Below are 25,185 nucleotides of genomic sequence, written 5' to 3' on the forward strand. Positions count from 1 at the left end.
TATTATAGGGAACATAGGACCCTTTCAGTTAATATCACACGTCAATGGTACAGGCTGTTAGGCTATGAATATTTAATTATATTTTCATGCCACTGGCTTTACCATAATGGAGTTTCAGTGGAGACAATGAATAGGCTACTTGACCTTGGGTCTTTACAGTGGGAGTATATGAAGTAGTAGGCCTATGCATTGGAGAAATGGCTGCATCCAATTACAACAATCAGGAGGCATTTGAGGGCATGCCACTACACACCACACATTTTACAGATTTGTATCGGATTATTTAAGATAAATGCATACTTTTTTTTATGAAATGGAAAGTTATTACATATATTTGTACAGCAGCTCATTTATTCTGGGGTATAATGATTTCATTCAGAGCAACAATACAGCACTGAGAAGTGAGTCGGCTATGTGACATGAGAGGGTGTTGTACTCAGAGATGGCTCAGCTTCTACTAGAGAGTTGTCGCCACCTAGCAGTTCTCTGTGGTTTGGGAATGGGAATTTAGGGATGTGGTATTTCTGAATGAAATCAGTTATGCGAACACTGCTGAATAGTAGGGATGGGAAGATAGATTTTTTCTTGTCTTCGTCAATACATCACATATTTTGTCACTTCGCACATAAGCACTTATTTTCAAGCATGAATTAGTCACAGGCAGCTTATCATGGTAGATGATTGTAACCGTGGTTCAATTTACTTGCAGTTGTTTAGCCAGCCCTTCACAGGCCGAATAAAACCACAATAAGGCAACAGCAGCAGAGGTGCAGAAGTAGACCCACATGTATTATTTTGACAATGTTTTACCTAACACCTCTGAGTAATAGGCAAATCAATAACGTTGGGCTTTTCTAGCAAATTATTCTAGCTACCAAACAATGTTTCCCCATTTACAACTAGCTAGGTACTTTGTAACAATCGAATGGGCACAACGTGTGTAGAGCTAGCACAATTATTCTGAGACCATCACGGTACATTTGGGAACGAACTGTTTGTTGGCTGAAAAAGTAATCGACACATTCTGCGTTGTGCGTAGAACCACAAAAGCCAACTCGCGAGCCCTCTGCGAGATTGGGTCGCTGGTGAGCAGCAAACACCATCTGAAAAAGAAAGAGAACATGGAATAAACATGGCACACAACATAAGCTTTTTTGAAGGTAAAGTGAGACTTATTTTACCTAGCTAATTGTAAAGGCAAGGCGGCAATGTTTGTTAGCGATCGCATTCCCAGGTCTCTAAATGAGACGTCGGATCCCAGCGCGCGTGCCTCAAATTTTGGTTTCAATCATGTTCGGAGAGCGCTAGCAACTAGCTAGCGAGCTAAAGTTAGCTATTCCGTGCAGAACTAGCTAGCTACATTTATTCACATAACTTACATCTGTAGCTACATTGTTCGTCGTGAATGGACATTTCAGAAACAAAACGACCTAATAGGCACGATTAAAATGGAATTGTCAGTGTCACGTTGCGTTACTGAACGCCGTCTATAGTTATGCTAGCTACTAAGCTAGCTAGCTAACTTGCCCGTGTATGTCTGACTAGCTAGCCAGAAGCTATCCGACTACCTACTAGCTAGCTAGCCTCAAATGTCGTAGGAAATGGGACACGGTTTTACTGACATAAGTTTACGCAGTATTTTACAGGAGTAATATGTTTATATAAATTATAGCTTGCTGTGCCATGGGGTAAAGTTGTAACTTACTTGTGGACGTAGGTACTGAATGTATTGTAGATAATGGTTAAGATTGAACAGTCAGACAGCAAGGCCTAGCTGGCTAACGTTAGCTACCTAGACATAATTGTTGACAGGCCTTCATTTCAGCTATACTTTTATGTCCTTTTTGTTTTTCATTTGAAAATATTTAACAGTGGATCAACCTAACGTTATTTGTTGGTTAGCAATCAAGCTAACGTTAGTTATAAACAATACATTATTTCTGCTTTTCAAGGTCTTAAAGCTCAGAGAAGGGTTGTCAGTTTCAATTTCAGACAGCGCATAACAAAGTAGCTAGTCTGATGGTGTTCATGTAAATAGCCAGCAACCCAAGAAGGACAAACCATATGCTTTATAATATGCATGCTTATATCAAAGTGCTAACTAGCTCAAAAACAAGGAAGGGAACACTTCTGTAAGCACCATGCCAGTGTGGAATGTGGTGTCTCCAAATTCAGTGTGTTGGGGGTGGGGGAGTTGAGGATATAGGTATAGCTAAGGTATATCATCTGCACATAACTCTTAATAACTCTTAACAAGACCAACACCTAATATATTTTGCTGTTAACACTCGTAGTCATGACCAATTAAGTAATAGGCCTAAGTTATTAATTGCCTGTGCCACAGACTATGGAGCAAGGACGTAGTTAGTGAGGACAGTATGCAACCCAAAGGCATATTGATAAAGGCAACCCCTGGAATAACTTTGTTTATTAGTTATTTCTATACTAAATTACTAGCTTTATAGACCACATCCTGTGAGAAGGGTCAGTACATTGAGACATTAATCTGACAGATTCTAAAGGGAGGCTAAATGTAATTCTAGAAAACTCTAAAAACACATGACAATCTTTTTCAATTATAAATAACTGTAAGTGCCTACAGTGGGTCAGCTAAGTGGGAAATATCTTGCTGTACCTAGCATAGACTGGTTTGGCCTGTCTTGCGGCAGTCTGTCTGGCAACAGTGCCCACAGTGTTGAGAAGGGAACAAAGCTGCAGTGACTGTGTCATTGAGCCATGGGTTTGAACCACCGAGCCAGACTCAAAGCGATCCTTCAACTGCTGTGCCCATCTATGACTGACCAGCCTCATTCATTTAGACTGCTGATGGTGTTATGAAGAAGGTGGGCTAACGCATGTAGGGTGGAAGCCTTGATTTCATAACAATGTAAGGATAGCCTACAGTGTTAGGAAATCAAATCATTGCTAGTCGGGTGAAAATGGAACGTGCTCAGTGGTCAAGCCATGACCTAATTATCTAGGCTACAGTTGGTGTACTAAGAGCCGGTGTAGATGCATTTCTAACTGTTAGCCTAAACACTTACAGTGACAAGAGTTTTTGACAGCAAAATATAGACCCTTTGGCCAACTGCCACATCCCCAGCTTCACTGCGTACCCTGCTGCTGTGCCACATAGTATTTATTGGAAAACATTTTAAGTGCTTCCTTGAAATGGTTTCCTCAGACATTGATATGGAGAGGCCTACAGTTATGTGATTGCACAAAACACACCTACTCAAAGCATCATGCAAATAACTTTGTGAAATACCGCCATCCAAAAACTGTTTTTGTCGTCTCTAAACCAGCTATTGTGATTGTCATGAGATATTACGACTCCACCGTGTCTCATTTTCGAGCAGCACGGTGCTACGCCTCTAAGCCTGTTACACATTTATGATGAGAGTCACCATAGGAAATGAGTCTTGTCGTCCACAGAGAGGGGGAGTTGCTCCTTGGCAAACACCTGCTCTGTTGTCAGCTGCCGATGTGTCTCCTCTGCTTACAGTTTTATCGCAGACCTGATTTAAGCTTCATTCATCAAAGAACATAAAAGGGGTATTCAGTTATTTCTTTGTTGACTTGACTTTAGGTTGAGGTAATTTGGCTTCATCTTAACATCAGATTCATTATCTAGTTTTAGGATTACTCATGAATCGAAGTTCTCTTTGTTGATTTGAATTATGCATATGGTGCTAATACAAGCAGTGTTGAAATGATTAGTGCAACTCCTTGAAGTACACATGATCATTTCAACTGATGCCCTCATTTACCCGTCGTGTAACTGAACTCATGCAAGTTGTGGTTTATTATATTCAAGCTCTGGATAGATCAGAGGCCAGGCGAGATGGAGGGTACAAGCAGAACTGGAGCTTTTCTCTTTCTGAAGGCAGTGAAGAGGAGAGGAGACATGAGTAAGCATTTCTCCTCCGGACCTCATTTCAGCACTCAGCATCGCTGCATTGCATCAATTTCACCCTGCCACCCGCCGTATCCACCAAACTGACAGACCCCAAGATTCTTTTTGTTCTGTTTATTAGTATTCCCACCTGAGAGCCTGCCTTGCCACCAGCTTAATATACAGATATGGCCACATGCACACGCACTGTCTGCATGCAGAGTCTGTGTTGTAATAGAAGTGTGTAGACTGTAGAAGTGTTTTACACTAGGGATACAAACTGACAGTGATGTTACTGTAAAACTACATGTATCACAGAATCATGCAGTTACATATGACATCATTTTTGTAATTCAATAATTGATGTAATCCAGTAACTTAAGGATGTACCCAATATGTTTATCCGATGGTTTGGTCTAAGTGGACATAAAACCAAGGCATTATCTAACCACCCCTTTTTCGCTTCTTTTCTCCTAAGCTGCACATCGGTGGTGACCACGAAGGAGATGGATGGACAGCAGCACTCCTCCCCAGAGGGGCAGAAGGTACTGTAGGCTACCTCCCTCACTAAGGAAAGCCTTATCTTGCACCCCTCCGCGTTACTCACATTTATGGCATTGTTGCTCGCAGCAGGCTACAGGCTTTCTGCTCTGTCCTGTTGGTGCCCTCTGCCGTTCTGTCTCATCTCTCTCCCTTTTTATATGTCCTTATTCTTTTCTGTCTAATTCATTCTTTCTCTCCTTTCTTTTTCTTTCTCTCTCGCTCTGTCAAATCTTGTATGGCAAAGCCATCCAGAGGACTCCAGCTTTGTACCAGTAAAATGTTTTGTGCTGGTGAAAAGTTCATGTTTTGACATTTTGATGCTAACTTAACTATTAGAATACACAGAACATTTAATCCGATGACATTTATTGTGAATGTGATATTATTTTGGGGTATTATTACTAAATATTCCAAACCTGTTTCTCTTGTCTCAACTGAACAGTGAACAAGAACATCAGCTCAGTGCTGTTTTTGCCATAACTTTATCAGTGTTTAATGCAGCATCACTCAGGCATATACAGTATGCTCTCAGCAGAAATGCACTGCAACATACTTTATGTAATCAGATCCTCTTTGGTAATTCTCTTCTTTGTTGTCTCTCTCTCCACCAGTCCCCCGCTCTTAGGCACTTCTCTTCTGCGGATCCCCTGAAAACATACGAAAACAGGCCAAATGCAAATAATCACATAAGGGCTCTAAACAAACTAGGAACTGGCAAGAGGCTAAGGTATGGCACATCATTGTTGCTAGTATCTCTCCTGTCCAAGTTGGAACGTTTTGATGACAAAGGCAAATATCATAATGAACAAATTCGACCTGTGTTCAGTGAAACCCGGCAGATGTTGTTTCTCTGCTTTCCTCTCTAGTGAAATCCCATACCCGGTAGCAACGACGTCACCAATGCCGAACAGAACAGACTATTTAATCGGCAGCCCAACACCGCCTCAAGGGGTCGTTCTACAGGGGAGACACTTTCAGCACACCCACCATGTTCCTGCTGCAATGAGGAAACCTGTCCAAAGGTATGAGCCCTCACTGAAGTCACACTAGTCATACTGCATAACAAAGCATTGAAAGCGACTCTGTGGTTTTGTATGTCAGAACGCTTGATTTCTCCCAAGTTGCCAGGTAGGGCTGGATCTCTAGTCGATCGAAGAGAGAACATGTTACTCTCCCTTTTTATGTAAGGGTTTGATCAATTCCGTTTGGCTAATTGCCATCAAGTTGGAGGTACAGCCCATTTAATCATGGATCACCACAATTATTGTGTTAGACTTGATTGTATTGGTAGACGAGACTTACTCTCTCCATTTTCCTTTCTTAAGCAACCTTGACTTAAAGGAAAGGTAAGACATTGAACCCAGTGGATTTTCTCAGCCACGCTTTGTGCTGCAACCACTCGTAGTGAGCTGAACGGTCTGATCTCTTTGTCCTGTTCTAACATTGCATTTCATGTCATGCTGTAGTCAAAGCAGTAGTGCCTGTGACCACGTGCGTTTGTACTCTTTAGCTAACTTAATACCCTGCTCAACGTGCATCCACCCACCTTTGGTCTGGATCTGTAGGGCACTGACTGAAGTCTGTTTGCATGGAATATCCCATGTCATGTGTTTCATCATAGCCTTACTCCATTGTGAAATAGCTTCATTAGCCCTCCTACCCTTCATATTGCATATTTTTCTTATCTCCAATGATCCACTGCGGATTTGAGTTGTTTACCTCATTTATGGCTGTTGACAAAAAAAGTATTTGTTTTAAATGGCTGTGCTTCTAACCAGAGCCATATATTTAGACATATCTAGATGGCTGTGCTTCTGACCAAACTGTGCCATTTTTCTTCCCTCAGGAAAGAGTACAGCACCACCCAGCAGCAGATCCAACCAGTAGAAGTAGAGAGCATCATTCTCACCTGTCCAGAGAGCCCAGGTAAGACGACACATTCACTGTATTTCAGGGTTTCCGTCATGAAAATGTGGCGCCGGACATTTGACCGGCAGCATTTCAATTTACCGGACATTTGAGAACTGTACCGGACCCATGTGCATTGGGTGCGTAACCTGATTCGGGTGTCCAATCACCGTTCTCAGAATGACAGAAGTCACATCTTAGATTATGGTAAATAATCTTCCCAGAATATGCAAGTCGAGGATGAAATGACGTGTCCTTGCCGTGCACTTTGAGGATGTTAGAGGAACTGTGCACATTTACATTTTCCCCAGACCACAAAACGAGTAGCAAAATCGCTAGCCTATGTATAGGCGGCACGCGAGTTTGAAGTTTGGAGAAGAACATTTCACCGTAAAAATGCACCTTTTATAATAAAGCATTCCATGCATCATCGCATTTGCAGACTTATGTAAGATAGCCCACTATTCGTAATTTGTTGAGTAGATTGGAGAATCAAAATTTAGTCTGATAATATAACTCGGATCGCTGTTCGCAAAAAAAGAAAAAAGACAGTTCAATGCATGGCTGAGCGCGTATAGCGTAGAGGCCTGGGCTATAGGCAATATCGGGTACGTTTCTTCTTTCTTTGCACGTGAAACACATTTCTTGCGATTCTGCTGCACTTTATATGACCGGAGACATTAGCAGAATCTTGTGAAATATAACAAATTACAGGGTAGCCTACTCTTAACACTGACAAACAGTCAAAACATTTCCTGTCCATATAATAGGCCTATGAGAAGGGGATACACAACTAGAATATGACGTCCGTCTGAACTGGAGGAGGAAATTATTATCCAAAAACAAACTTTTAAGTGGCACTGACCCAACAATGATAGAGTGAATATGTGCAGTGCGCACCAGGGATATGGCTGTTGCTCTCCGCTGGTTCCAATTTGATAGGCTATAGGCCTGTTGTTCGCTCAACTAAAAGGCAGAGTAGTCTTTTCATTCATCTCTTTACAGCAATAGTTTGGAAAGCAAATGGCTATGTTTTCTTGTGATTGAATGTAGAAGTATTGTGATATGCCTGGATGGGCGTCTGTACTTTTCACTGACAGTCACAACTCAACAATCATCTATTTGGTATTTGCAGTGCACGCTGCCAAAATTGCGCGGGTCGCCTTTCCTCCCGACTGTAGGCAATGCGATTTTAAAAAAAATCCACAAGGTGTCATTTTCTTACGGCTAGGAGAAGCTAATGATCCTCTGTGGCCAAATCTTGCTTTATCTTTTGAAGTATGGTATTTATTTATGTATCGACAGGTGTAGGCTAATTAGGCTATATAATTTTGCCAATTCAGTTTACTAAGGGATGGCTTAGCTTCCCCTAGCCTTGTGGATATGCTGCATATGAGCCTATGCCAATCTACTATCCCCCATTTGTAGAAAAGTCTACCTATTCTATTGGTCAGCTTGTCGAGAAACAAATAGCCCAAACAGGCTATGGGACGGTAGATCCCAAATTCGTCTAACCAGTAAGCCTAGGCTACATTAACAAACAAAAAAAGTTGAAGCAATGAATCTGCAAGATATCAATCAGAACATTTAGCTTAAAATGTCGATAAACTATAATTTCTTAACTTTTTCAGCGCAGCAGTAGGCTACGCGCGGATGTGCATTTGGCTATTGGACAATGAAAGAAAGTGGAAAACCAATAGAACATGAGAGAAATAGGCTACTTGTTTCAATGACATATGGAAGTCTTTATAAAACAATAGGCTACTGGTTTCAATGACATATGGAAGTCTTTATAAAACAATAGGCTACTGGTTTCAATGACATATGGAAGTCTTTATAAAACAATAGACTACTGGTTTCAATGACATATGGAAGTCTTTATAAAACAATAGACTACTGGTTTCAATGACATATGGAAGTCTGTATAAAACAATAGGCTACTTGTTTCAATGACATATGGAAGTCTTTATAAAACAATAGACTACTGGTTTCAATGACATATGGAAGTCTGTATAAAACAATAGGCTACTGGTTTCAATGACATATGGAAGTCTTTATAAACAATAGACTACTGGTTTCAATGGCATATTGAAGTCTTTATAAAACAATAGACTACTGGTTTCAATGGCATATGGAAGTCTTTATGAAATAATTGCCTCCACAGATATGGTCGGAATTTGCCAAGGCTACATTGAAGCAAGATAAAACATGTCTCCATAATATGTAGTAAAACGTTCAGGTTTCAAACAATTAAGTAGCGACACTGAACAAAAATAGACAATTTCTATGATTTTACTGAGTTACAGTTCATATAAGGAAATTGGTCAGTTTTTAAATAAATTGATTAGGCCCTAATCTATGGATGACTTGGGATACAGATACGCATCTGTTAGTCACAGATATAGTGTATTCAGACCCCTTGACATTTTCCACATTTTGTTACGATGCAGCCTTATTCTAAAATTGATCAAATTTGTTTTTTTCCCTCAATCTACACAGAAAACCCTATAATGACAAGGCAAAAACGGGTTTAGACATTTTTGCTAATGTATAAAAAAATGTCATGAAATATCACATTTACATAAGTATTCAGACCCTTTACTCAGTACTTTGTTGAAGCATCTTTGGCAGCGAGTCTTCTTGGGTATGACATTACAAGCTTGGCACACCTGTATTTGGGGAGTTTCTCCCATTCTTTTCTGCAGATCCTCTCAAGTGCTGTCAGGTTTGATGGGGAGCGTTGCTGCACAGCTATTTTCAGGTCTCTACAGAGATGTCTGATCGGGTTCCAGCTCTGGCTGGGCCACTCAAGGACATTCAGAGACTGTCTTGGCTGTGTGCCTAAGGTCGTTGTCTTGTTGGAAGGTGAACCTTCGCCCCAGTCTGAGGTCCTGAGCGCTCTCACATCAAGGATCTCTCTGTACTTTGCTCAGTTCTTCTTTCCCTCGATCCTGACTAGTCTCCCAGTCCCTGCCACTGAAAAACATCCCCACAGCATGATGCTGCCACCACCATGCGTCACTATAGGGATGGTGCCAGGTTTCTTCCAGATGTGATGATTGTCAATCAGGCCAAAGAGTTCAATCTTGGTTTCATCAGACCAGAGAATTTTGTTTCTCATGGTCTGAGAGCCCTTTCGGTACCTTTTGGCAAACTCCTGGCGGTCTGTTGTGCCTTTTACTGAGAAGTGGCTTCCATCTGCCCACTCTACCATAAAGGCCTGATTGGTGGAGTGCTGCAGAGATGGTTGTCCTTCTGGAAGGTTCTCCCATCTCCACAGAAGAACTAGAGCTCTGTCAGTGACCGTCGGGTTCTTGGTCACTTCCCTGACCAAGGCCCTTCTCCCCCGATTTCTCAGTTTGGCAGAGCAGCAAGAGCAGGAAGAGTCTTGGTGGTTCCAAACTTTTCAATTTTCGAATGATGGAGGCCACTGTGTTCTTGGGGACCTTCAATGTTGCAGAAATGTTTTTGTACCCTTCGCCAGATCTGTGTCTCGACACAATCCTGTCTCGGAGCTCTACGGACAATTGCTTCAACCTCATGGCTTGGTTTTTGCTCTGTCATGCACTTATAATTGTGGGACCTTATATAGACAAGGTGTGTGCCTTTTCTAAATCATGTCCAATCAATTGAATTCACCACAGGTGGACTCCGATCAAGTTATAGAAACATCTGAAGGATGATCAATGGAACAGGATGCTCCTGAGCTCAATTTGGAGTCTCATCGGAAAGGGTCTGAATACTTACTGTAATTTCCGGACTATTGAGCACACCTGAATATAAGCCGCACCCACTGAATAAAAAAAATAAAGATATTATTTTAAACATAAATAAGCCGCACATGTCTAAGCCGCAGGTGCCTACCGGTACATTGAAACAAATTAACTTTACACAGGCTTTAACGAAACACGGCTTGTAACAAAAAATGAGCAGTAAACAGTAGCCTACCAAGAAAGTCATTGGTCACTATCTTCCTCCTCCTGTGCACTGAAACCACTGAAGTCATCTCCTTCGGTGTCGGAGTTGAATAGCCTCAGAATTGCTTCATCCGATATTGGATCGTTTTCACTGTCGCTCTCGTCACTTTCATCCGGAGGCAAATCCCCCGCTGAGCCCTCTTCAACACGCAGCAGTCCAGCCTTTCGAAACCCATTGATGATAGTGGATTTTTTGACAATGCTCCCCGCTGTCAGGACCCACAAATTTGAAAGCAGGAAAAATCCATATATTAGCCGCGTCATTGTTTAAGCCGCGAGGTTCAAAGCGTGGGAAAAAAGTTGCGGCTTATAGTCTGGAATTTACGGTATGTAAATTAGTATTTCTGTTTTTAATTTTTAATAAATTAGCAAAACTTTATAAAAAAAAATTTATTTGCTTTGTCATTATTGGGTATTGTGTGTAGATAGACAAGGATTGTTTTATTTATTGAATCCATTTTAGAGTAAGGCTGTAATGTAACAAAATGTAGAAAAAGTCAAGGGGTCGGAATACTTTCCGAATGCACCGTATATACATAAGTATGTGAACACCCCTTCACGTGAGTGGATTTTCGGTATTTCAGCCCCACCCGTTCCCGATAAGAAAATAAAATCAAGTACACAACCATGCAATCTCCATAGACAAACATTGGCAGTAGAATGGCCTTACTGAAGAGCTCAGTGACTTTCAACGTGGCACCGTCATAGGATGCCACCTTTCCAACAAGTCATTTCGTCAAATTTCTGCTCTACTAGAGCTGCCCCGGTCGACTGTAAGTGCTGTTATTGTGAAGAGGAAACGTCTAGGAGCACTAACTCCTCAGCCGCAAAGTGGTAGGCCACACAAGCTCACAGAACGGGACCACCGAGTGCTGATGGGCGCAGCGCGTAAAAAAAACCGTCTTTCATCGGTTGCAATACTCACTACTGTGTTTCAAACTACCTCTTCAAGCAATGTCCGCACAGTAACTTTTAGTCGGGAGCTTCGTGAAATGGGTTTCCATGGCCGAGCAGCCGCACACAAGCCTAAGATCACCACGCGCAATGCCACGTGTCGGCTGGAGTGGTTTAAAGCTCGCCATCATTGGACTCTGGAGCAGTGGAAATGCATTTTCACCATCTGGCAGTCCGACGGACGAATCTGGGTTTGGCGGATGCCAGGAGGTTCGCTACCTGCCCGACTGCGTAGTGACGACTGTAAAGTTTGGTGGTGGAGGCATAATGGTCTGGGGCTGTTTTTCATGGGTCGGGCTAGCTCCCTTAGTTCCAGTGAAGAGAAATCTTAATGCTACAATATACAATGACATTCTAGACAATTCTGTGCTTCCAACTTTGTGGCAACAGTTTGGAGAAGGCCCTTTCCTGTATCAGCATTGATATTGGCGAGAACTGGAACATGCTGCCGTAAACGTCAATCCAGAGCATTTCAAACATGCTCAATGGGTGACATGTCTGGCATTGGAAGAACTGGAACGTTTCCAGCTACTAGGAATTGTGTACAGATCCTTGCTACATGTGGCCATGCATTATCATGCTGAAACATGAGGGGATGGCAGCGGAGGAATGGCACGACAATGGGCCCCAGGATCTCGGCACGGTATCTCTGTGCATTCAAATTGCCATTGATAAAATGCAGTTGTGTTTGTTGTCTGTAGCTTATGCCTGCCCATATCATAACCCAACCGCCACCATGGGGCACTCTGTTCACAACATTCAAATTTAGAAACCGCTCGCCCACATGATGCCATACACGCAATCTGCCATCGGTACAGTTGAAACCTAGATTAATCCTTGAAGAGCACACTTCTGCAGCGTGCCTGTGGCAATCGAAGGTGAGCATTTGCCCACTGAAGTCGGCTACGATGCCAAACTGCGGTCCGGTCAAGACACTGGTGAGGACGACTAGCACACAGATGAGCTCCCATGAGATGGTTTCTGGCAGTTAGTTCAGAAATTCCTCGGTTTTTCAAACCCACAGATTCATCAGCTGTCTGGGTGGCTGGTCTCTGAGGATCCCGCAGGTGAAGACTGATGTTGAGGTCCTGGGGTGGCGTGGTTACACGTTGTGAGGCCGGTTGGACGTACTGCCAAATTCTTTAAAACGACGTGGAGGTGGCTTATGGTAGAGAAATGAACATTCAATTCTCTGGCAACAGCCCTGGTGGACAATTCATGCAGCCAACATGATTTTCTCTACAAAATGTTTGTGATACAAATGTAAAAAGCATGTCAAGCAGTCAAGTTTCTGTGTGAGAATTGCTATAACAATCTGTGATGCCCAAACCATCCTGGCATGGAATCACCCAGCATGGTTTTATATGTGGACAAAGTGTACTGTACTAAGATGTCGGTTAAATGCTAGTATCAGGATGTAATGTGGGACTTGGTACTAGGTGGTAGAGGGTGTCTGGATGTGGCTTTGCAGCCTCAGTCTCTGGCAGTGAAGGCTGTGGGGTCTGCGGGGCAGCAGATCTGGGCTGAGCCTCCTGCCTGTGTCTGCCAGAGGGGGATTGCAGCAGGCCTCGCAGATTAATCCGCCCGCAAAGCTCCTCTGAGAGGAAGGAGAGAGAGCCTGGCGGTCACAAATGAGCATGGGGAGGAAAGCAGCACACACAGGCAGTCAGGCTAATAAAGCACACTGTGCCCAGCCAGCCAACTCCTGCACAGCGAAATATGGGAGTGGTGATGATCACATGTGGTGCAGCAAGGTGACCTTGGAACATTGGAACACTGCACCCGTGTGCAACTTTTCCCCAGGGGCAATTGTTTCCACTCTGGCAATTTTTGTTTGTGTTGAAGATGAGGCTGGTTCTCAACCAGTTGTTACTGCACACTGTATATGACAGAAGTCATATTTCTCCTTTACATGTTATCTTTTGTTTCCTTTTTAGCCAACGACAACTCGAGCATCAAACGGCGTGTCCAGCAGCACAGTCGGAGAGCCTCGGCGGAGGGCTGTTGTAGCTTTCCCTCGCAGGTTCAGATCGAGGAGGTAAGAGCAGTAGTTCATACACTTTGTCATCTCGGAGTAGGAGTGCTGATCTAGGATCAGTTTTTGCTTTTACATTATAATGGACATGTTAATATGGACGGGGGGGGGGCTGATCCTAAGTCAGCACTCCTACTCTGAGAAGCTTTATGTATAGGCCAGGCCCTGAAGGTCGAAAAGGACCTGTGCCTGCTTAGTAAGTGCATGTCTCTGTGGTCATCTAGATTTGACTGTTTAGTGTTTACCATGCAGCCTACCAGAGAGGACTCTGACCCTGCTGGGCTGGAGTGGCAGCTACTCTCCTCTGGGCCTTTCTCTCAGGCCTTGCTAGTCAACTATCAAACCATCCAGCCTGCTCCTTCCTGTCTGAGTCATACCTTTAGTGTCGTGCCTAGAGCCAGAGATGAATAAATACCTGACTAGAAAGAAGCATGTTTATCAGTTCCACTTTAGTTGACCATTTCAACCCAAAAGGGCAGACAGGTTTTAAGACGATACCCCTGACAGATTAGTGTTGAGAAGAAAATCTAAATATTTGAATGTGAACGTATCTGCTGCTGAAATTAAATTGTCTCATGTCTTTTCTGCAGGCCCTACATCAAAACGTAGTGTGCGGGAAGTGTAGCAAATCCAGTGACAACAGCACCATGTGTGAACACTGTGGGAACCCCTTGGCGTTGGAGGCCCCCCACCTCCACCACCCCCCTGCAGCCCAGCCTACGTCCCCCACGCCCAGACCCCCCATCCGACCCCACCCCCATACCCACCAGCACCCCTCCCCAGGAGCCAACAATCTACAGCTGAGGAAGAACAGCTTCTACGGTTCGGCCTCGACCTTGAGGGCGCTGCCGCTGCGCGTGGACACTGTGATGAACCCGCCCATCCCGGTACGCATTACCACCCGGGCCGGCCTGCTACTGCCACACAACGGGAGACCCGTGGGGGCTGGGCTAGTGGGGAGCTGCTGCGCTGGGAAAGTCGCCGCCAACAAAGGCAGGAGGACAGCGGCCGCCAAGCTACACAAGATCAACGACCCCAGTAAGTCTACTGATCCATCCCGACCTGCTAAGTACTCACTTCTCGCATCTCTCTACAGTGGTTATTGTCAAGGTGTCCCTAATGGCTTTGCATTGTGTAAGGTAGTGCAGGAAGTTTTCATTTAACTTCTCTAGGGTATGTGGGACGGTAGCGTCCCACCTCGCCAACAGCCAGTGAAATAGCAGAGCGGCAAATTCAAAACAACAAAAATCTCATAATTCAAATTTCTCACACATACAAGTATTGTACACCATTTTAAAGATAATCTTCTCGTTAATCCAACCACACTATCTGATTTCAAAAAGGCTTTACGGCGAAAGCATAGCATTAGATTATGTTAGGACAGCACCTAGACAAGAAAAACCACACAGCCATTTTCCAAGCAAGGAGTGGCGTCTCAAAAAACAGAAATGCAGCTAAAATTAATCACTAACCTTTGATGATCTTCATCAGATGGCACTCATAGGACTTCATGTTACACAATACATGTATGGTTTGTTCGAGAAAGTTCCTATTTATATCCAAAAACCCCATTTTACATTGGCGTGTAATGTTCAGAAATGTTTTGCCTCCAAAACGTCCGGTTATTGAGCACATCAATTTACAGAAATACTCATCATAAACTTTGATAAAAGATACAAGTGTTATGCACAGAATTAAAGATAAACTTCTCCTTAATGCAACCGCTGTGTCAGATTTCAAAAAAGCTTTACGGCGAAAGCAAACTTTGCAATAATCTGAGTACAGCGCTCAGACATCAAAACAGATACCCGCCATTTTGGAGTCAACAGAAGTCAGAAATAACATAAATATTCACTTACCTTTGATGACTTTCATCGGAATGCACTCCCAGGAATCTCAGTTCCACAATAAATGTTCGTTAAAGTTCAGCCGTTCAGTCGAGTAATCCAAATCCACTGTGCTCGCGCAGTAAATTCAGACAAAAAGTGATATTACAGTTCATAGAAACATGTCAAACGATGTATAGAATCAATCTTTAGAATGTTTTTATCATAAATCTTCCATAATATTCCAACCGGAAGATTCCTTTGTCTTCAGAAATGAAAAGGAACACACCTAACTCTCACGGGAGCACGCGCGATTGAGCTCAAGTCATTTTCTCAGTCATCTGACTCCACATGCTCTTATTCTCTCCCCATTCACAGTAGAAGCATGAAACAACATTCTAAAGACTGTTGACATCTAGTGGAAGCCTTAGGAAGTGCAAAATGACCCCACAGACACTGTATATTGGATAGGGAATCACTTGAAAAACTACAAACCTTAGATTTCCACACTTCCTGGTTGGATTTCTTCTCAGGTTTTTGCCTACCATATGAGTTCTGTTATACTCACAGACATCATTCAAACAGTTTTAGAAACTTCAGAGTGTTTTCTATCCAAATACTCATAATATGCATATCCTACCTTCTGGGCCTGAGTAGCAGGCAGTTTACTATGGGCATGCTTTTTATCCGGATGTCAAAATACTGCCCCCTACCCAAGAGAGGTTAAGCTGGCAGGACAGAATGTTCTTGCTAGTAAACCACACACCTCAAAACCACTAGCACCTGTCTGTACATCTTACCTCTCACACAAGGTCACATTAGTTTGCAAACGAAGGCCACTTTTCAAAATCTAAATCTCCTGCTCTTCTTGAAAGAATACATTCAACTATGGTGGAGCGAGTGACTCATTCTCAGTCATGAAATGTCTGTAATGTGTGTGTTCCAGTCGTGCTGTCCAGTGACGATGATGATGAGGATGAAGCAGACGACGGCAGCACTGGTAGCGTCAACAGGCTGGACAGCGTCTCCCCGCTGCCGGCTGACTCGGCCCACTCCTCGCCAGCGCCCTCAGGAGGCAGGGTAGAGGCGGCAGTGAAGAGTAGCGCAGGAGAGGAGCAGGAGGAGATCACCTCTGATTTCTTCTCTGATGTCGACAGCAGAATCTCACTACCCAAAAGGAACCGCATGAAAGATCAGGTATGTGTCCGCTTCTTTGAAATACACTGAGTGTCCAAAACATTAAGGACACCTTAATGTGACTTTCCGTGACACAGGATGACCAGGTGAATCCAGGTGAAAGTTGTGATCACTTATTGATGTCACTTGTTAAATCCACTTCAATCGGTGTATATGAAGGGGAGTAGAAAGTTTGAAGAAGGATTTCTAAGCCTTGAGACATGGATTGTGTATGTGTGCCATTCAGAGGGTGAATGGGCAAGACAAAAGATTGAAGTGCCTTTGAACTGGGTATGGTAGTAGGTGCCAGGCGCACCGGTTTGTGTCAAGAACTGCAACGCTGCTAGGGTTTTCAGGCTCAACAATTTCCTGTGTGTATCAAGAATGGTTCACCACCCAAAGGACATCCAGCCAACTTGACACAACTGTTTGAGTCATTGGAGTCAACATGTGCCAGGATCCGTGTGGAACGCTTTCGACACCTTGTAGAGTCCATGCCCGATGAATCCCTGTAGCTCAGTTGGTAGAGCATGGTGTTTGCAACACCAGGGTTGTGGTTCGATTCCCACGGGGGGCCAGCACAGAAACAAAAAAAAACAAAAAAAACATGTATGAAATGTATGCATTCACTACTGTAAGTCGCTCTGGATAAGAGCGTCTGCTAAATGACTCAATGTAAAATGTCAAATGGGGGGGGGGGAGACAAGTCAATATTAGGAAGGCGTTCCTAATGTTTGGTATACTCTCTATGTATTTTAAAGGATTTTTTTTTTCTCATTTTATTCAGACTGGGATAGCATGAAATGAGTAGTGTTGGGGGCTGGGATTCGTACCCATGTTGTGGTAGTGTATATGTGCTGCAAGCGGCCGCGTTATATGCTGCACCAGCCTCTGTGTATAGGATGGCACTTGTGTGGATACGTAATGAAATGTTGTTGATCCCTCAAGGATCTTTCCGCAGTTCTCCTCTCAAAGGTTGGCCACATTGAGCCAGTCTGATAGTGAGCTGTTTTGGAACATTTCAGTCTGGATTTATTGACCCTGCCTGTCAGAATGTCCTTGAGAACTCAATGTTCCTGATCTGCTCTCTCAAGGTAACTTTGTGGGTTGTTTTGCTTGGCAGCAAATTATATTACTGGGTGTTTCTTTATTCACTAAGATAGTCCCACTCCCAATGGCCAAAAACAACTAACGATTAAGTCTCCTAATTTACTTTTTGTGTGTTCAGGATTGTTTTCCTTTGAGAAACATACCGCTTCTGACATTTATAGCTTTCGAACTAATTAGGCAGCTGAATCTAAATGACCAGTTGAGGAAGAATCCGATACTGTTGGCAAGACGAGTACTGTACATGATTGGTCCCTAAGAGGAATGAATGATACGAAGCGGCAGATTTCAAGGCTGACTGTGTGTTTTTCAGTTTGGAAACCAAATACCTGACGACTCTACACCCAGGAAAAAACAGAAGACCTCCCCCTACAAGCTGGACAGCATCATCCTGGACTGTAGGAGCGTGAGAGTAGGGACTCTTCGCAGGATGGTGACCAAACCTGTCATTGTAAGTACTCCGCTCCTGTACTCTGTTCTCTCTCTGTACAGACACTCAGTCGTGCTTTTCGAAAATCTTGCCAAAAACAATAGCCTATAGCAATATGGTCAAAGCTGAAGTTATTTTTACTAATTGTCTTACATTATGTTGGTATCATTCAACCATCTCTTTGTCTTTCAGTTTACGGGCGATTACATTCAACTTGAAACTGAAGGTGAGAGACGTAAAAACATCAAATGTCTTACGCATTTTTTCCCTCTGCTCGCCAATGACAAAATGTTGTAGATGCATTATACGCACACTCTTGTACAGTATGAAGGGTGGCATAATTCCAATACATTTCCCAAAATTCCCATGTTCTCTAGAAATTGTAGTTGGAGGATTCAGAATTTCCTGCTTATTCCCTCCTGTTTCAGGGAATCTTCCAACCAGGATTTCTGGACAACCTGGGAGTTGTCGAAACGTTACTGAAATTTTGCAAACCTAACAATATGTGATGTTCTAGTGCTTTGTATCCCAGGACCTGAAGTGGATTCTCTGGAGAAGGTGCGTCTGCAAGCGTCTGGGCTTATCAGCTGTGAGTGGTGCAGCGTGAGAAAGCTACCCGTGCTCTTCTTCCAGACCACCCAAGAGGAATGTCAGCGGCTTCGCACCCAGCTCAAAATGACCCGCGACAAGGGAGGCCTGTGGTACGACTGTGCCAGTAACGGTGAGGACTGCCAATTGAAAAGTGAAGCACCCTTGCGAGTTGCAACATCAGTAGTCTGTAAAATAGATGGATGAATATGTTTGTTCTTTACAACACTTGTCAACGTTGTCCCTCTGTTTTGGAGAAGACTTTCTATGACATTTTTTTGCTAAATCAAGTCTGTGACCTCACGGTCAACAAAATGTCCACAAGTCTTATTGCTCTCCCTACTCACCCCAGACTCTGACGAGAAGTACATCGTGCTGATCTTTGAGAACGGGCTGTCGATGCACGAGCAGATGATTCTAGAGGAGATTCTACAGGAGATCGGCCGAGCCAACAAACTCAACGAGTTCCCCACTAAACTGCCGTTTGATGAAGCTAACATCAGATTGGTCAACTACAACAAAGCAACAAAAGAAAAGGTGGGCTTTCTCTACGTGGAAGATTATCATCTTGGAGCCTTTTGAGACTAGCTAACAAAATACGTATTTTGCCGCTGTTGCCTTTCCTTGACTTCAGGTTTTCAACAGTCTCTTTTTTAAACAATCCCTTGACCATGATATTTTGGTTGCATCACTTTCTTATAGGTAAAGAATAATAACAACAACAATGGCGGTAAAGCCAACAACACACCGCCACCAACAGTGCGGACACGCATGGCCACACGGCAGCAGACCAGCACGTTCTTTGATGATGAAGACGATGACATGGCTGAGCTCCAACCCACCTTCACTGGACCAATCGTAAAGTACGAGGGTTATCTATCTCCTACACCTGGGTCATGTTCAAAAAAATGGGCTGAAATGGGAAGGGGCTAAAACTCGTTTTCTGTTGCAAACCATTTCACTTTGGTGTGCCCTGTCCTCCTAAGTATCATTCTAAAGTGTTTGTTCCTAATGGTAATTGGATGGTTGTGTTGTAGGTTGATGGTGTACCCACCTCCTCCAGCCAAGGGGGGCATGTCGGTGACTAACGAAGACCTCCACTGCCTTAACGATGGAGAGTTCCTAAATGACGTCATCATAGACTTTTATTTAAAGTTAGTGGCTTTCGTGTTCCGTTCTGTATTTCCCATTGTTGTTTTTTGAAGTCACATTCTAGGTTTGATATTCTATCGAAACACAAAGTGCCTGCGTTTTGTAGTATACTGGGAATTTTGCCAACCTTTACAAGGATAGTGGATTAACTGTTACTCTATGTGCATCTTCCCTTTTAGATATTTAGTTTTGGAGAAGTTGAAAAAAGAAGACTCACAAAGGAGTCACGTGTTCAGCTCCTTCTTTTACAAGAGGCTCAACCAAAGAGAGAGGAGAACCATCCCAGACACCACTAACCTAACGTGAGTCTCCTCTCCTCTGCCCAGAGCGGCCCAACAGCCCCCAGATCTATGTGTACTGTTTTGCCAACTCGTTTGGTCATTATCACAGCAAACATTGTTTTAGTTGTCAAGACGGCACAAACTGATGTGGGACCAGGCAAGGGCAACACATTTCAGACACAATTCAGTAAACCATGTCTCTTGTTTGCCAGGATCCAGAAGAGGAAGCACAATCGGGTGAAGACGTGGACCCGACATGTAGACCTGTTCCAGAAGGACTTCATCTTTGTTCCCATTAACGAGTCGTGAGTGCTGCTCAATACCCCTGGCTGCGTCCCAAATTACACCCTATTCCCTACGTAGTGCACTATATTTGAGCGGAGCCTGACTATATAAGGAAGGGAAAGGGGATGCCTAGTCAGTTGCACAACTGAATGCATTCAAATGGATCAGAGCGGTGCGAGGGGCTGCCTTAATCAACACCTATGTCATCGGTGCCCAGGGAGCAGTTGTTGTGGGGGTTAACTGCCTTGCTCACAGGCAGAATGGCACATTTTTCCACCTTGCCGGGATTCGAACAAGCAACCTTTCGGTTACTGTCCCAACACTCTAACCTCTAGGCTACCTGCCATTTGAGATGCGAATTTCAACATGGAAATTAATTGACTGTTTTCTTGTCTCAAGTGCAATGATGAAGGTGAACAGACTGATACAAAATAATAGACAAAGATGGTAGACCTAACTGTCTCTCTTAACCAAACCTATTGCTGTATGTGTTTCAGAGCCCACTGGTACTTGGCAGTGATCTGCTTCCCAGGCCTTCAGGGCCCTCAGTTTGTGGCCAACCCCCTATACCAGGCCCCGGAGTCAGCACCAGGGCCGACACAGGCTGCCCCCCAGGGCAGCCCCCCTGACCACTGCCGGCCCCTGTCTCCAGAGCCAGACCACTTTGAGCCTCTGTCCCCAGACAGAGAGGAACCCATGGCCCCCTCAGAGAAGCTGTCCCTCAGTGCCACCGAGGCCTCCTCGGGGGGACACTCTCACAACGAGCAGCCAAAGGGGGTGTCCACCTGTCCCAATGGGGGCCAAGAGGCTCCCAAGACCTCTGGAGCCAGGGTGAATGGACAGGGCAACGCCCAGCCACAGTACACAGGTAAGCCACAGGCAGACGTCACTACTTGTAAGTAGCATTTCATTGTACCGTGTACAATACACTACGTTGTATCCCACGCATATGGCAAATAAACTTTGATTGCGATTTCTTGGAAGCTGTGTGGAAACTGATGGGAAATGAATCTGATTCACTGGCCTTTTTTAATTATGTTTTGCAGATGGCCTGCACAGAATCAGTGTGTGTTATGGATCAGGAGGTGGCAATGGTGATGACACCCATACCTTTTCTGATGATCAAAGCTCCTGCCAGGTAACGGTGGGATTTGCTTCTCTGTTTGGTGACATTTCCAGAGGATGTTAAATGAATGTTATGTGTCACGTTGTTGTTGTTTTTCCTTTTTGTCTAGGATGAGTGCAGTGAGGATGGTGCACTTGCTGAGGACCCGGTTACCCCTGAGAGCTCGGAGTGTACCTCCAAACCCACCATCTGTAAACAGTGAGTAGGAGAGGATGTTCTACTTGTGCCAGTAGATGGCGATATTGCTCTCCTGACACCTTTTGTGGCTAGTGTGATTTGAGGTAATTGTCCATTCATATTTACCTCAGAATCACAATGTTTCAGCATTTGCTGAGTGATTATTATTTTTTTTAATGTATTTTTTTATTTATTTTTTGCTTTGTTTTCTCAGGCCTTGCATTCTCATCATGGACTCGTTACGTGGCCCTGCCAGATCTTCGGTAGTTAAAACATTACGAGAGTAAGTCAATACTTTCGTACTGTTCTGTATATTGTACATTTAGTTTGCCTAATTTGTACGTTGTCTAGGTATTACACATATTGGCGCACCAAAGCAAACCTTCCCAAGCCATTTTTTTTTTGTTGTGTTTTTGTTTATGTGACTTGCGTGTGTAACTGCAGGTACCTGGAGGTGGAGTGGGAGGTGAGGAAAGGAAGTCAGAGGAGTTTTGGGAAGGATCAGATGAAGGGCTCCAACCCGCGTGTGCCTCAGCAAGATAACTTCAGCGACTGTGGAGTCTACATCCTGCAGTATGTGGAGAGCTTCTTCGAGGTGAGAGCATAGGCTGAAGGCAAAGCGGCTCTGTTCAAAAGTAGTGCACTATATAGGGAATAGGGTGCGATTTTTAGGATGCACACGGCGAGAAAGCCAGTGCAGTGTATAAAATAACAGACACCTGGGGCCAAAATGGTCCATTTTCATTTTCTATTGGTTGTATTTTTAGATTGCCAATGTTTACCGAATTGATTTACTGTAACAACTACTGGTAGCTGACTCTGCTAACCAGAAGTGAATCCCAAATACGGATACCAGCTACTGTTGTAAAGCAATCGCACTAAACCAGGGCTTTATAGACCTTTATAGACCTATATTTTGAAGCTAATTTTCTACCTTACAACACTCCAAAAATAGATAGGACATTGCTTAGGAGTGAATCCATAATAATGAAGTTTTTCTGCCCTCCATTCAGAGTCCACTTGCCAGCTTTCATCTCCCCGTGAACCTGGCGGAATGGTTCCTGCAGCAACGGATGAAGACTAAACGCGAGGAGATCAAGGAGCTCATTCGAAAGATCCAATCCCAACAGAAGAAGGAGGCGGGCCAGGGCTCAGCCAAAGGCTCTCCTGGAGAACAGGAGGTGGCAGGAGAGGATACAGAGGAAGGTGTAGAGATACAGATTCAGAACTTTCCTGTCAGCCCCTGAGGTGCATTGTCTGGTCTGACACGGCTACCTACCTACTCTCTTTTACTTTGACATGACGGCCCTATCTATCGGGTGGGGCTCCCGCTGCCTGGTCAAGCCTGGAGGTCGGTCCGTCTGCCTTCCTGCTGCCAGGGCCAGGCCTGATTATATGCTGCTGGATTACCCCCCCCCCCCCCCATTATTTCCTAACTGTCCTATTCCTTCCATTTACAACAAAACAAAACATTTTACATTTGTATTGAATAAAACATGTACATATGCTGGATGTTTTTGCTGCCTTTGAGATTTACTGTTTTTGATGGCGCACTATACATGGATGCTCATCATCCATATCTGTTTTCTTCATAGATGTTCTTTTTTTGGGTGCAGAATATACTGTTCTGCTCTTGTATCATATTTTTTATGCATCTGAATGAGTTGTGTAGAGAACTTGCAGCATTTATAGCCATACCGGTCTGGAAGAAAGTATCATTTTCAAAATCCCAGTACCTCCCATGAATTGCTTAGCCAGTGCTTGTTAAAGGCCCAGTGCAGTCAAAAACATGATTTCCCTGTGTTTCTCATATTTTTCCACACTAGGAGGTTGGAATAATACTGTGAAAATGTATGATAATGCCCTTTTAGTGTAATAGCTGTTTGATGGGATGAAGACATCACAGCCAGTTTTCCGTTTTTCCCTCCCCACTCCGACCCCTCCCAGATAGTCTTAGCTAAATTCTTGCCTGAGAAATTGATCTTTGCTAAGAAGCTATTTGTTGCATTTTGACCATTTTTAATTGAAGATGATCACAGTAAGGTACTTACTTGTTTCCCAGATATGATTTGATATTGAGATAAAAACGGCTGCATTGAACCTTTTTAAGTCTCTTTATGTGAGTGGATGGATCTTGAGCATTAAACACAGAGATGCAAGAGCACATAATTTGCCTTAGTTTTTATAACATACTGTTTGTCAGCGTTCTTCCCTCAGTTGCTGTTGGTTTTCCTCTGCATAAAACATGAGTTGCACCTTTCTTTAGTAAAATATTTGGGACACTGTCACTGTAATAGAGTTCATGTAATTCCATGAGATGTCATCCCATATTCAATATCTCTGTTGTGGTAGAAGTGCATTTGTGCCCGGTTTCATCATCTGGTCGCCCGGCGTTGATGGGATGAAAAGGTGATCATCTAGATGTCCTCTATTGTTTGAACAAATGACTGCTATTATCCATCATTATCTAGGGATGATTGGGTCTTGTCATTAATACAGCGATTATACAGTTAGTTGATCTTCCTTTGCTCAAAATATTTTATTTTCTATTACCCTAGCTCAAAAAGTTTTGTTTACAGGTAACTGCCAAAATAAAGGAAACACCAACATGGTGTCTAAATAGGGCGTTGAGCCGCCAGTGCACCCAGAATGGCTTTAATGCGCCTTGGCATAAATTCTACAAGTGTGAAACTGAGAGATGCAACAGCATTCTTCCACGCGAAATTCCATCATTTGGTGTTTCGTTGATGGTGGTGGAAACCACTGTCTCAGGCGCTGGTCCAGAATCTCCCATAAGTGTTCAATTTGGTTGAGACCCGATCCCAGTTTTTAAAAGATATCTATCTGGATTCCACCTATCGGATAGTATTAAATGGAATGAACAGAACAAGAGTCCCCATTCAAGTCAATGGTTTGTCCGTTCTATTCATTCTATTTCTATGTATTTTATCCCATCCAATAGGCGAAATCCAGATGAATAACTTAAAAAACTGGGCCTGATGACTGAGACAAGGTCAATGAGATATCTTCTAGCCATGGTAGCCAAAATAATGGGCAACTTGGCATTTTTATACTTGACCCTAAGCATGATGGGATGTTTTAATTACACAATGAACTCGGGAACCACACCTATGTGGAAGCACCTGCTTTCAATATACTTTGTATCCCTCGTTTACTCAAGTGTTTCCTTTATTTTGGCAGTTAACTGCATTTTCATAGGCTTTATTTATGGTCTTAAAAATAATTGTATCTATTTTTTTCAGTTATCACAATGATCTTAAATATACTGTATGTGAAGAACAAGTATGTTAAAATAGCAGCGTGAGGCTTTCCTCTCCGTGTGTAGCATTTTGAGTTCATAGAAGCTTTGCATTCATTCCGACCCTCCCTCCCAACAGGTCCTTAGAAACCGATGTTACCTAACAAATGGCACACTATTCCCTTTATAGTGCATCACTTCCAACCAGGGCACCTATATAATGGACTACATTTGACTAGGGCCCATAGTACTCTGGTCAAAAGTAGTGCACTATATTTGGGATGCAGACAAGGAGTGAATAACCTGGAGCTGCCTTACCTGCCTTTTAAGTCTTTACTGCGGTTATGGTCACAGACAATGTTGTGTAAATATTTTAGAAGCTTAAGTAGGATCAATGCATCCTCGCACTGTCCTCTGCAATGTGACGGACAGTATCTATTGTCCCTCTGAAATGTCAAGTGCATCC

The 25,185-nt window shown here is 43.5% G+C and overlaps 1 protein-coding gene across 4 annotated transcripts; it reads left to right on the forward strand.

Annotated features, from left to right (window-relative positions):
* The first annotated feature begins 786 nt into the window (after window positions 1-786).
* LOC106607692 (sentrin-specific protease 6) lies at window positions 787-23,560 on the forward strand. Of its 4 annotated transcripts, none has more exons than XM_082976792.1 (24): window positions 787-1,160; window positions 3,818-3,911; window positions 4,374-4,440; window positions 5,050-5,165; window positions 5,305-5,460; window positions 5,764-5,784; window positions 6,285-6,364; window positions 13,215-13,315; window positions 13,903-14,350; window positions 16,085-16,335; window positions 17,735-17,872; window positions 18,044-18,077; window positions 18,384-18,572; window positions 18,792-18,976; window positions 19,142-19,302; window positions 19,477-19,593; window positions 19,771-19,893; window positions 20,085-20,177; window positions 20,655-21,025; window positions 21,204-21,295; window positions 21,393-21,481; window positions 21,675-21,743; window positions 21,905-22,055; window positions 22,474-23,560. In XM_082976792.1, exons 1-24 carry the CDS (start codon window positions 1,133-1,135, stop codon window positions 22,705-22,707), a joined length of 3,408 nt encoding a protein of 1,135 aa, XP_082832918.1. In that variant the 5' UTR covers window positions 787-1,132; the 3' UTR covers window positions 22,708-23,560. The 4 variants fall into 4 exon arrangements, with proteins under 4 accessions (XP_082832918.1, XP_082832917.1, XP_082832920.1 ...); XM_082976791.1 differs by having other exon boundaries at window positions 790-1,160; window positions 18,369-18,572; XM_082976794.1 differs by lacking the exon at window positions 3,818-3,911 and having other exon boundaries at window positions 794-1,160; window positions 18,369-18,572.
* The last annotated feature ends 1,625 nt before the right edge of the window (window positions 23,561-25,185 follow it).

The sequence above is a fragment of the Salmo salar genome, chromosome 06 (assembly GCF_965601325.2).
Source record: "Salmo salar chromosome 06, fSalSal1, whole genome shotgun sequence".
Taxonomy (NCBI): domain Eukaryota; kingdom Metazoa; phylum Chordata; class Actinopteri; order Salmoniformes; family Salmonidae; genus Salmo; species Salmo salar.